This window comes from Arachis stenosperma, chromosome 3 (assembly GCF_014773155.1).
Source record: "Arachis stenosperma cultivar V10309 chromosome 3, arast.V10309.gnm1.PFL2, whole genome shotgun sequence".
NCBI lineage: Eukaryota > Viridiplantae > Streptophyta > Magnoliopsida > Fabales > Fabaceae > Arachis > Arachis stenosperma.
In genome coordinates, this window is record NC_080379.1 from 37,452,168 (window position 1) to 37,464,963 (window position 12,796).

General features: G+C 37.3%; 2 protein-coding genes across 3 annotated transcripts; one reads left to right on the forward strand and one right to left on the reverse strand.

Moving 5' to 3' along the window:
* The first annotated feature begins 4,846 nt into the window (after positions 1-4,846).
* Positions 4,847-6,907, forward strand: LOC130967895 (probable pectinesterase 53). The gene is made up of 4 exons (XM_057892936.1): positions 4,847-5,287; positions 5,572-5,974; positions 6,050-6,285; positions 6,533-6,907. The coding sequence occupies exons 1-4, from the start codon at positions 4,920-4,922 to the stop codon at positions 6,684-6,686; spliced, it is 1,161 nt and encodes a 386-aa protein (XP_057748919.1). The 5' UTR covers positions 4,847-4,919; the 3' UTR covers positions 6,687-6,907.
* Positions 6,908-7,303: 396 nt separating this feature from the next.
* LOC130967896 (protein IQ-domain 26-like) lies at positions 7,304-9,793 on the reverse strand. 2 transcript variants are annotated; one of them, XM_057892937.1, is made up of 4 exons: positions 9,260-9,793; positions 8,599-9,006; positions 8,274-8,486; positions 7,304-7,963 (listed from the first exon to the last, which is right to left on the reverse strand). In XM_057892937.1, exons 2-4 carry the CDS (start codon positions 8,992-8,994, stop codon positions 7,421-7,423), a joined length of 1,152 nt encoding a protein of 383 aa, XP_057748920.1. In that variant the 5' UTR covers positions 8,995-9,006; positions 9,260-9,793; the 3' UTR covers positions 7,304-7,420. The 2 variants fall into 2 exon arrangements, with proteins under 2 accessions (XP_057748920.1, XP_057748921.1); XM_057892938.1 differs by lacking the exon at positions 9,260-9,793 and having other exon boundaries at positions 8,599-9,083.
* Between the last annotated feature and the right edge of the window lie 3,003 nt (positions 9,794-12,796).

The following is a 12,796-nucleotide window of genomic DNA, read 5'->3' on the forward strand; positions in this document are numbered from 1 at the left end:
TGCTGATTTTCTATTGCATTTGCCACCTCCATGAAATCTGTCTCCATAGTGCCGTCAGCTTGATTTCGTCTTCATTTGGATCAACGATCTCATAGTTGCTTTTAAACTCCTCCTCGCTACCACTATTGTAATCTTCCCATTCTATATTTCAGTCAGCTTCAGTTTGTTCAAACTCAATATACAGCTTGATGAATGACATTTATGAGTAATTTTCAATATACATTAAAAACATCTCTTGCATACTCGCTTCATCGTTACATACTTGGTTTGAAATTGAACAAACCCACTAAATACTGATATAGAATATCTGTACAAAATACATGATAGTCTTTTTGGTATTTGAGAATATATCTTCTCACATATCACACATTTTAGTTCTTCAAATGAAAGTATGAAAGGAATAACAATATCGAATAGATTCTCACATACAAATTTTACTCCTTCAGATGTTTGTAATAAAATCTGGCCATGATAACATACTCTTAACTTAACTCTATCATCCATTTTATTTTTTTACTCACATTCAAAAAAACTCACTATAATTTCTAGAAACAAAGAAAGGAAGTATGAGGAAGTGAGGGACAAAATAGAAAAAGAAGAAGAGGAGGAGAGTTCTGACACTTCGCAAAGGAGAACTCTGTGTGTGTATATATATATATACACACACACACACACAAGTTGGATGATTTGATTTGTAATTATATATTTTCAATTTAAAAAAAAAACAAATCGGACCTACTAATTTAAGTACCTCAAAATTTGAAGATTTTCTTTTCCTAAATAAATCGGACAGTCTGATTTGTGTCTATCTTCTGCAACAAAGAAATCGGACCCTTAGATTTCTCTACTCTTAATTTAAAAAAAAAAGTTGTTACATCATAGTATAACACACTACACATCCATATCAAAGCATAATACACATACGTTTTTCATGTAAAGAAAAGAGCCAAATTTTACTTGTACAAATTAGACTAAAGTACCAAAATTGACCATGAAAGATTATGTCGCTAACAAATCTAACCATAAAAGAATTAAAACTAACTTGTAACCATAAAAAATGAGGTTCGACAAACAATTTTTCAAATCCTAAAAAACTAATAAAATTTCTAAATTGCCCTTCTACCCTAACATAATCACTCTCAAATTATAACTCTATCACATCCGCATTCTCCAAGGTATAAGGAAAAAGGAGGAGGACGAGAAGAAGAAGCAGTAGCAAGGGCATGAGAAATAAGAAAGAGAAATGTCACTGTCCAAAAGAGCTATGACTAGCGCTCAGGAAAATACTCCCTAAGCAAGTCTAACAAATTCAAATATAAGGTAAATATGAAAGTTACAAATATTTTAAATAATTTTACAAGGACTAGGATGAATAGTCACACATTGTTTTTAACAAAAACATAAACTAAATTAATATGGTTGATCCTGCTTGTGACATATGAAGCATGTAACGTCTAGGAACTCAACAAAGAATAAGCCTCGTTGCCGACGGATTCAAAAATTTGTTCCTGAAAATATTTTTTTTGGGAAAATGTAGTGGATTTTACAACTCAGTGACTAGACAATACATCTATAATCTACATGGGACCATATAAACAGTAGTATCAAAGTAATTTTATTTAGAGAATAGTATTTTATACAAATAAGTGAATCAATAAGGGAGTTCTCAGTGCAGAAACCAAATCAAATAGTCCACACTTAGGCGGCTCCACTTCTAAGGGTAGTCATTTTCTCTTGTGTGTCCAAATAGAATAACAGATCTAATGTGTGGCCTATACGTTAGGCTAACAACGTCTCTGCTAGTTGAGTATGAGTCAGATACATCTAAATTAATGTCATGATTGTCGTTAACTACGCTTTTCTAATACGAGCCTCCCAAACCAATTCAAAACATATAATTTTAAATACAACAAATCTTTGATCTTTCAAATATATAAGGTATCGAATCAAATCAAATAATACTTTCTCATCAGAAATTTTTTTCAATGATACTTTTTCAATCATAAGAAATTTAAAACATATTTCACAATTTCAAAGTAAGTGAGTACAAACAAATACTTCAATGCTTCAAAAGTATATATTTGAGTAAAATCAAATGTTCTAAAATAATATAAAGCTTCATCAAATATATATATAGTCTCATGTAAATTTCAAACGTATAAGCTTCATAAAAATAATTATTCAACTATAATAAAATCAATTATTCTAATCAAATCAAAGTTTTTCAACAATAGTTTTATAAATATAATTAAAAATTCAGAATAACATAAACTAAAAAGTTAACGATTGTAAATATAAAAGCTTGCTCACAACTTGGTCCACAGGGACCAAAGAGAACAAATCGGAGTGCCAAATTAAAAGATGAGAAAAGTTGAAGTACAATGGAATGACAGAGCACATAATTTGGACTGAGGCAATGGCAACAACTTCAATTCTCATGGCAGAAAAAATGACCACAACACCAGGTAAATGTAATAAATCCAAATCGAATAAAGAGACAAATGCATATATAGTTCTAGAAAATTCAAAACCGAATAGAGATAGAAAAATAAATTAAAACAAGGAAGAAAAATAAAATGATGGCATAGATATGATAAAAATGGAACAAACTAAGGGAAGAAACTACACTAGAACAGTGACAAGACAGTGTTATTGGCAAGTTTGGAAGCTCTAGCGTGTTTTTCGATAATAGTAGAAGCGACATTGGTAAAGAAAAATACTGGTCACATCAGATTCTCTCCTCCGGCAGTGGCATCAGTAGCTTCAGTGAAAACGAGGATGCCAGGGATCAGCCACAGTGGAGCAAAGTTGGGGTTTAAGTAACTTCGGGTGCACCAGCAGCAAGCTCCAACGACGACAACGGTCGCAGTAATGGCAAAAAGCCTCCATCGTTATTACCGCTTGCGACTGCCCCCTCCCTTTCCCTTATCTTGTAGCTCTCCCACCCTCTCTTTGTTCTCTATGCTTCCCGCTGCGACAATGATGTTTCCTGCCGATGGCAGCTCCTTCGAAGGCAACAATGGTGATTGCAGCCTCTCAACCTCTCTCCCCGTCTCAAGCTCGCGTGCACATCATTTTGTCCTTCCTCGCGCCTCCCTGCGACTTCCAGCTGCGACGGCAATGCAAACGGCGGTCATCCCTCTGCCGGTGCCGTCTTCCCCTCTCCTCCTCTTCTTCTCTCCTCTATTCCCTTCTCGATCCTCTTTCTCTCTTTTGTTCTCTTTGTGCGTGGGTGTGTGTGTGAAAAAGAGTGTGGGTGAGTTTAATTTGGGATTAGAGTTTGGTAAAAGGAATAAGAATAGTGTAGGAATTTTGATAAAATTAAAAAGTAAAGTAGTAATTGAAAGTCAAATATATTTCAATATAATTATTTTAAAATATTATTTATTTATCAACTTATTAATTAATCTCAAATAAATACTCTAATTTAAAATTAGAGATAATTTAATTAATTTTTTTAGTTCATAAAATCAAAGTATTAAATTTTAAATCTCAATTATTTAAATTAAATCAAATCTTCGTTATTTTTAAACTACTAAAACTCATAAATTTTATTATTTACAATTTATAATAGTTTAAAAGTTATTATTAAATTTTATTTAACGATTGTAAATAGTTTAAAAGTTATTTTAAATATAAAAGCTTATTTTTATTTATAGTAGTTTTATGAGTTTTAGTAGTTTAAAAGTTATTAAATAGTTTTATTGTCAATTCGATTTAATAACTTTTAATAAAATAAATTTTTAAAAATAAAATTTTAAACAAATATAATAAATAATAAATAACTTATTATTTTAATTTTCAAAAACTCGAAATTTTACAAAAAATAGTGCGCAGAATGTAAAAAACGTTATTACAGCTTGATTGGATTTAGTTAAGTATATTATTTGATTGTACAACTCTATTTTTTTTCACACTATTTCTTGCAAAAATAATAACAAAATTTTACTTGTACAAATTACATGCATCATCATAACTTTTCTGTTCTATGTAGAAAAAGGTAAAAGCACTCAACTGAAGATAGTGGGACTAAGGATAAAGACATAAAGTAAGCTCACAAAGAATCTACCTAAAGAAGAAAAATTAACCAGTAGCTCTTTTTATCCAGAAAAAAACACTAGTACTCTTTCTCTACAACCAAAAGAAAATAAACAAAGAAACAAAGAAGGGGCAAAAAAGAACAAGTGGAGGGAAGATTTATAATCCTCCAAATGCAAACAAGTTGTGGGTATTTTACTATTTTTACCTTTAGGCTTTAGCACGAAAGAGTAACTTAATCTTCGTTGGAGTTGAAGGTGCTTCTCTGATTCACCTACTACTTTGGAATTTAGAATTGGTAATTAATCTCAGCCATGAATAGTGTTGAAATATGAGGCTCCAACTAATACTATGATATTGATATGATGTCAAGAAGAATATTTTGAGGATGAAACAAACAGGAAAGAGAGGGGGCTCACGGGCATCACCAAACAACACAACAAAAGGAAAAAGTGTCCAAACTAAAAATATTACAATCTTACAAAAGATGAAATTTTTTATTTATGTAACAAAAAAGTGCTACCTGTCCTCTGTTTCTTCTCTCTCTCTCTCTCTCTCTCTCTCTCTCTCTCTCTCTCTCTCTCTCTCTCTCTCTCTCTCTCTCTCTCTCTCTCTCTCTCTCTCTCTCTCTCTCTCTCTCTCTCTCTCTCTCTCTCTCTCTCTCTCTCTCTCTCTCCGTCTTGTGTTGATGGATGTGAGTAGAAGGAATGACCCGTGAACTCTCTCTCCCATAATTGACCTCACTTTCCACACCATAATCAATACTCAATAATCAATTGCTCCCTAACTAAATACTACATATATAAACCACAACCAGCTGTGTTACTTGTTAGTCCCAAACAGCATTCTTTTCCTTTCTTCCCCACAATTCTCTCCCAGAAATGTCAAATTTTCATTCCATTTTCCATGTGACATTACTCTTTCTTCTTGTTCTGCAAAATCCAAGAGCAACAGAATGCCACACCAAGGGAATTCGACCGGGGCGTTCTTCTGTGGGGAGTGTGATTCCCATAAACAGAACACGAGCCCAATTATCAGAAGAGCAGTTCATGAGATGGGTCAAGTTCGTCGGTGGCCTCAAACACTCTGTCTTCGGCATTGCCATGAACAAGCTCTTCCCTTCTCACACACTTCACGTTTCCAAGAAACACGGCAAGGGGGGCTTCTCTTCTATTCAATCAGCCATTGATTCTCTTCCATTCATCAACCTTGTTAGAGTTGTAATTAAGGTCCATGCAGGGGTTTACACGTAAGTATTCATTCTACCCTTTCTTGATGGCACTGTAATAATATGTGGATGCAAGTTGGCGATTGTCTTGTCCACATTCACCGTTATATATATTTTATTTTATTTTATTTTGTTGACAGCAAATAAAAGGAATAATAATAAAACATTGCGCGTCTTTTTGCCAATGCCTTCAGAATTATGTCTTTGACTAGCAGAGGACTTTTGCAGCATACGATGAAGTGTCTTTTCTTTTGGCCCCTCTCCTCTTGATCTAACAATATTTTGGGTGTAACAAATAATTACAGAGAGAAAGTTAACATTCCACCATTGAAATCGTTCATAACGATAGAAGGAGAAGGCGCAGATAAGACGATAGTTGAATGGGGTGATACTGCTGATAAGGCGGCACCTGGGACTAAAGGGCAATTACTAGGAACCTTTGGCTCTGCCACATTCGCGGTGAATTCAGCATACTTCATAGCCAAGAACATCACATTCAAGAACACGGCACCCGTTCCGAGGAACGGAGCAGTGGGGAAGCAGGCAGTGGCGCTGAGAATTTCAGGAGACACAGCCATGTTTCTTGGATGCAAATTCTTGGGAGCACAGGACACACTGTATGATCACCTTGGGAGGCATTACTACAAGGATTGTTACATTGAAGGGTCCGTTGATTTCATATTCGGCAACGCGCTGTCTTTGTTTGAGGTTAGTACTCCCACGAGGTGGATTGAGTGAAACATGTTAAAGCATTGTGAATGAATAATGGTGGTGTATGTATAGGGGTGTCACGTGCATGCAATAGCACAGAATGTAGGGGCAGTAACAGCGCAAGGGAGGAGCAGCATATTGGAGGACACGGGGTTCTCATTTGTGCACTGCAAGGTCACGGGGTCAGGGGCTCTGTACCTTGGAAGGGCATGGGGTCCCTTCTCTCGTGTTGTCTTTGCTTACACCTACATGGACAATATCATCATTCCCAAAGGCTGGTATAACTGGGGTGACCCCAACCGTGAAATGTGAGTTCCTTTTTCTTCTTATGCTTCTTATGTATGCGTCCTCCAATAGGTAAAGTCCATCCACCCAATTACATCTTTTGTTTATATACAATTAGATTATAGCCGCATGCGCATTAAATTTATAGCATAGCATATATAGGGGTCTGAAAAGAGATATCTGTATTATTATTATTATTATTATTGGCATGCGCATTTGCATTTGTTGCTATGTATTTGTATTGTAATGGGCCACCACCACCATTACCAGGACTGTATTCTATGGGCAATACAAATGCACAGGACCTGGAGCAAGCTTTGCTGGGAGAGTAGCATGGTCAAGGGAACTCACTGATCAGGAAGCTAAACCATTTATTTCACTTGCCTACATTGATGGCTCTGAGTGGATCAAATCCCTTTTTTGATTGCCTTCTATAATCCCTCCACCACTACAAATTTTTTATGTATAAATATAAAACAATTCGATAGTGCCTCTAAGTTTCAGAGTCCCTAATTTCATTGCACGTTTAGATTTCTGTGTGAAATTTTAATAATCACATTTTTAATCTTTTACCAACTATGGAGTTTGGACTCTGGAATTTTCAAATGAAAAATAAAAGATGCCTCTTAGAGTCACTGACGGACTCATTTGACTTGGCAATTCTCCACCGCATCATGATTATAAAACGGAATTACAACTGGCACCTAAGAACTATATTCATTTCCTATTACATGAATTGATTCATTCATTCCTAAATCTTAATAAGGTTAAGTAGAAACTATATTTTTAGTAATATTTTTTTTGCGGGATTTTAATCACATTTAAGAAGATTAGAGGGGCTTGCTTGAGATACGCTAAGCATGTTCGCGTCGATTGCTCCGAATTCAATTACATTTTGCTGGGCTTTCTCATCGAGCCTCCTCTTTTAATTTTTTTCTATGAATATTGGGTTTGTTTCGGAGAAAAATGATGAATTTGGTATTTTAAGCTCAGCCCACTTTGCTAGTAGAACACACAACATAAGTTCTAAAGCTAATAATATCATAAATAATCTCGAATATACTAAAGAAAATTGAAGATGCAAACTGCAAAGCAATGGGGAGCATCCAATGATGATGAGTTAAGTATTGGCTAATAATGGGTGTTAGAAAGGAAAAGCTATGTGTGTCTCATCTTGTGTGGGTTACAAAACTCTGCGGACATTTCAAGGTTAGCCATGACAGCATTCTTTAAATGAATCTTGGACATCCCAACCCCACTCAAACTGTTCCTTGGACTTGGACTTGCCTCTCCCCTTTGTCTTGGAGCGCTCTGAGACCTCTTTTTCGCCTTAAATGACTCTGTATTAGCCATATAATTCGGACCTTGTTGCCCCTTCAACAAGCTACTATCCATGAAAACACCACAACTACAACTGTTCAAGCGCGGCGTGCTCTGCGCCGTCCACAACCTCCCCTCTTCCCCCGTTAGTCCCCAGTCGCGGCACGGGACTGGCAAGGGAGATGAAAACAAAGGGTCATCCCCAAAATCAGACATTGATATGTTGGTCCTCCGAGACCTTGACTTAGGCCTGCCAGTGTCCACTTCCACTATTTTTGGGCTGCCATCATAGCTGCTATTCATTGTTGCATCAAATGATGATGATAGCCTTCTGCTCTCGCTTGGACCTCTATACTCTATCCTTGTCTCATCAAACCTTTCCTGCAAACATTTAAAGTATTTAACTTTCCTATGCATTGAATAATATAAAAATTTGAATCTTTTATTGTAAATGTGAACCAAAAATGAAAAGCTTAAGTTACAATCCCTCACTATAATAATATATAATGCAGTTAGATGTTACCTACTCTACCACCAGTCACCCAGTTGTAACAAATTGAGTGAATTACAGCCACATATATTCTTCATCCTTCATCATTCTAACTATACAACTCTAACTATTTTCTAATTACTTCTAACTAACTGTAACTGATTGAAGTTAGTATCTAGTTAGGTAATAACAAATGTGTACCAAGGATCTTCTTGCTTGTGTAGGCAACCAATAAGCATCATTCCTTATGTGTCTGAGTCCGCGGCCATATTTGTGAGAGAGAATTGCAGCCTGAGCTCTAACAAGAGCCTGCATACCATGCAGCGTTTCTGCTGCTTGCTTCCTCACCAAGTACCCTCTCACAATGGCTTGTATCTTCACCAAACCCTTTAAGGCCCTTAGTGCCTTCCTTGCCTGTGCACATACAATCCAAAAAAAGAAAGTAAAATTTGGATCTGAATCTGAACCTTAATATACACATAACGACTATCATTTGCATATGATAAAGGAACAGAGGCAAACTCACCAAGAATCCCCTAAAAACGGTTTGGATCTTCACAGCTGCAAACTTCTCAAGCCCACCAAACATGCTGTCTCTTCCGTGGCTAGTTAGCCTCACAACTGCCACCGCGGCCTGAGCGGCAGCCACTGCTGCATCGGCTGCTGCGGCTGTGGCGGCAGCAACTGCGATGGCATGCTTGTTCTGCTCCCTCTCTGTTTTGGAGTAGAAGGACTCCAGCCAAGCAGCCTCTGCAGGAGAAATGTTGGGTGGAATGGTTGCCGGATTGTGACACAAAACTCCGGAATCTGAGCGCGAATGAGAAGAACCCCACAACTTGGTGGTAGAATTTGAATTATGGCTGCGCTCTTTGTCTCTCTTGATCCCAAACAAGCTCTTAAACCACCTTGTGGCTCTCCCCATTGGCTTCAGTTTCTGAAGCAAAGACAAAATGAGGCCTTTGGAATTATGCAAGTGTGTGCGTGTGAAAGCCTACTAAACACACACCCCACAGTTTTTCAAAACTAAACAAGCTCTTGAAAATCCTCATTACATGACAAAAACATAAGATAAAAAATACAGTTATACTTGTGGGGCTTTACGTATATACATTAAAAACGAGGCATGTTACTGTTAAGAAAATGATGTGCAACAGTAAAATATTGACATTGTTCACACAAGAAGTCACCTTGGTATAATCAAATTCTCGAAAGAAAAAAGCAGTTCAAAAGTTGCAGAACCCTAAAAAATGGGCACTCCTCCAATGGGGGAACTCAGAAAAGAGAGTGAAATCTCTGCATCTAGTTGTTGTTCATCTGTCCCCTTCTCTATTGTGTTGTGGAGCGACGTGTCCTCAAAAAGAAAGAGATCTCTGTCCTAAAATGTCTGACACGCTCGTGAAGCAGCATTCCATATACTCTGCTTCCTCCCTTCACTTCTCTCATGCATCTTTAACACTTGGTCAATAAATGAACCGTTATCATTCTGTGTTGTGTTGTATATTAATACTACTGCAAATAAATGAATAATGCATCTTTTGTTCTGCTGTTTTCTGTATTCAGCATTAAAACAAAGAAGATAGCTTTAATTATTAGTGGAATAAATGTTGCTTCTTTTTCTCAACCAATAAGTACCTATGCTGCAGCACCAACAAACACTACAGCCCTATGATCGTTTAAGCTTAACTGTTTCTCAATTATTTATGTACTAATTGCAATCTTTCTATTTGGTTTTACTATCATTTTTACGCAACTCAGGCATCATGCCTTCCACATTTGGATATAAATAGGGTCCTCACTGCCCTGCCTAGTTCATTTCCCCACATCATTTCATTTATTCTTATGTTTATTATTAGAATCGAGTATGCTATATAAAAGCTACTGTATTAATATAAATTTTTAAATATTTTATTTTAATAAATACATAACAAATACATTGAAACTTTAAATTTTATATTCTTTTATAAAAACTTTCATAGTTGGTAATTAAGGACTCGTGTTAAGTAAACCCAATAAATAATTATATAATGCGAACTTTGGTGAACTTAAACTAGGGTACTGGTAGTAAGTACCTTGCTGTTGGTGACCAGAATGGGAACAGATGAAAACAAAATCTCGCTGAACATGTCCCCATTTACGATTGCAGTGCCACTTTGGATCCTAGTAAAAGGTCAAAGCAGAGATTCAATAATAAGAATATTTAATTAAGGTGTTTAACGTTGGTGCATGCGGCATGGCGTATTGTAGTTACAGTACTACTACTTTTTGATGCAGTTCAGTTTAAGCTCTTAATAAACTCGTAAAGCATATGGTTATATACTTGTATTTGAGATGGTTTTTATTAGAGTTTTGTTAATTCCAGCTGGAAGAGGAAGGGATCAAGGGAATAATGGGGACCATATTCATTATTCAAATTCAAAGAGTTGAGGTAATCAAAATAATGAAACGGAAAAACCACTCACTTACGCTAGACGCCTTTGACTGTAACTTACTACTGTTTATTTCAGTACTGCTCCTCTTCGCCTGCCACGCTAACAAACTTAAATAAAATTCAACAGCGAGTTCCATCGTTTGCACTCTTTTACTAACATAGGCATAATATAAAATCGCGGTGGTTGAAAAAATATTATGTTAGAATATATTATGTCACCATTCACATCCTTTTCTTTCTCTGGTGGCCTGATGGTTGGTGGCTAACTGTGGCTAAGCGTTGACTAATCAATTCCCTTGCTACACGGGTTGAGATGGATAATGGCTATTAGTGTGTATCAAAATTCAAAACTCAAAAGTTACTACGAGGGCAACATAGGAAAATTAGCATAAAAAATTGATTGTTATGGGGTGGGTCGTGAAGACGGGGATAAAAACTCAAAATCGTAAGTAACATTTTTCAAAAAGAGAACAAAACCACAAAAAAGAGGTTCACATTCTTGTTTTAGGTAATTACAAATGTTAATAATATTATTGTGGAAATAATTATAGTTGATCCGTTACCTAAACCCTGGTCCACCACGGCAATCTCGGAACCAGATTCCACTAAAAGAGATAAACTCTTCGAAAATCTCTCCAACCTTAACCACTAAATTCCCATAAATTGGAGCACTATCAGGAGACTCCACAAAACCGGTAACAAATAATACGGATAACGGCCATATACAAACTCAATATAAACGAGTGACCAATAAAGTCAGAGGTACGCAATCCATCCCATTTTGACCCTGAATACTCTCACACTCTTACTTACTTGAGCGTTAGAGTCCCTTTGCAGGTGCCCAACGCCGCCACTGTTACAAGAAGACGACGTTCCTCCTTTTTATCCCAAGGGAAGTAAGTTCGAGCAACAGCAGAACGAGCTATACCTCGAAGAACTTTATTCACACAGAAAAATTTGGCACCTACCATGGGGCCGAGATCTTCTAACCCTATAATTCTTTGAAAATTACCTTCTATGCTTTCTCATCTCTTTTGCAGGTCACAACACATGGCGGACGAACATAGCCACGCTCCCTCAAACCATAATCCAGCCGAACTGATGGCCATCAATGAGACCCTAGGGCCGAGAACTAAAGAATGACCGAACTCTTACACCAGAGGCAGCATAGTCATAGCAAAGAAGGAGAGCATAAAGATGCCGAAAACAAGGACGACCACGATGAAAACACGTCGGAGGCTAAACATGTCATACCCACTCTCCCAAAAACAACCACCAAAAGGACTAGCCCCTTTTCGAAGGAGATCATGAGCTTTCACATGCCTAAAAAATTTACCCTACCGACGACCCTGAAGCCCTATGTGGGAATAGGAGACCCAAACATCCACGTCACCAAGTATTATATGATGATGTTCCTGAACAAAGAATCTGACCCAATCCTATGTCGAACCTTCCCCACCTTCGTAGATGGAGCCGTCCTAATCTGGTTCTCCAACCTCCCTGAAGGCTCCATTTCCAACTTCGATGTGCTGGCCGACAAGTTCATCAACCATTTCGCAGCATCCAATATATACGTGCACAACTCTGACTACCTGAGCACTATAAAGCAAGGATCGCACGAAAGCCTGAAGGACTACATGACCAGATTCTCTGAAGCAACCAATGAGATACCCAACTTAAAACCCAGAAGTCCACCTTCACGCCTAAAAAGCGGCCTCCGTCCTGGAAAATTCCAAGAGACCATAGTCATCGCAAAACCAAAAATCCTATCTGAATTTCGAGAAAAGACAACAACCCAAATCGAGATTGAATAGCTCCGAGCACTGCGAAAAGCAGAAAAGCCCACCTCAAAAGAGAGAACGAGAAGCGAAATAAGCATCCAAGTAGCAGGACAGACCAAAGGTCATTCAGACTTACACCTAAATTTAACAGCTACACTCCCCTCAACACCAAGAGAGAGAACATCATCAAAGACATCCTACATTCAAAGCTCATCAAGCCTCCAAACAGGGCTGGCACATACCAAGACCAGCGATACGTAGACAAATCTAAATACTGCACTTTCCATCAGAAATACGAGCACACAACAGATGACCGCGTTATAGCAAAGGACCTCCTCGAAAGGCTGGCCCGCCAAGGCCTATTAGACAAGTATATTGATACCCGAGGAAGAAAGCGAAACACAGAAGACCTCGGCCAACATTCCAAACAACTGACAATCCCCAAGATAAAGGGAAAAAGGTAGACGAAGATATTAATCCACCTCGTAGAGTAATAAATTGCATTTCTGGAGGCT

What these genes read in the sequence shown, in the direction of transcription:
- LOC130967895 (XM_057892936.1), top strand. Translation starts at nt 4,920, where the DNA reads ATGTCAAATTTTCATTCCATTTTCCATGTGACATTACTCTTTCTTCTT. An exon ending in ACGCGCTGTCTTTGTTTGAG is followed by an intron (nt 5,975 to 6,049) that starts GTTAGTACTCCC and finishes GTGTATGTATAG; the next exon opens with GGGTGTCACGTGCATGCAAT. An exon ending in GGTGACCCCAACCGTGAAAT is followed by an intron (nt 6,286 to 6,532) that starts GTGAGTTCCTTT and finishes CACCATTACCAG; the next exon opens with GACTGTATTCTATGGGCAAT.
- LOC130967896 (XM_057892937.1), bottom strand. Translation starts at nt 8,994, where the DNA reads ATGGGGAGAGCCACAAGGTGGTTTAAGAGCTTGTTTGGGATCAAGAGA. An exon ending in CCGTTTTTAGGGGATTCTTG is followed by an intron (nt 8,487 to 8,598) that starts GTGAGTTTGCCT and finishes GTATGTGCACAG; the next exon opens with GCAAGGAAGGCACTAAGGGC. An exon ending in CACAAGCAAGAAGATCCTTG is followed by an intron (nt 7,964 to 8,273) that starts GTACACATTTGT and finishes AAATGTTTGCAG; the next exon opens with GAAAGGTTTGATGAGACAAG.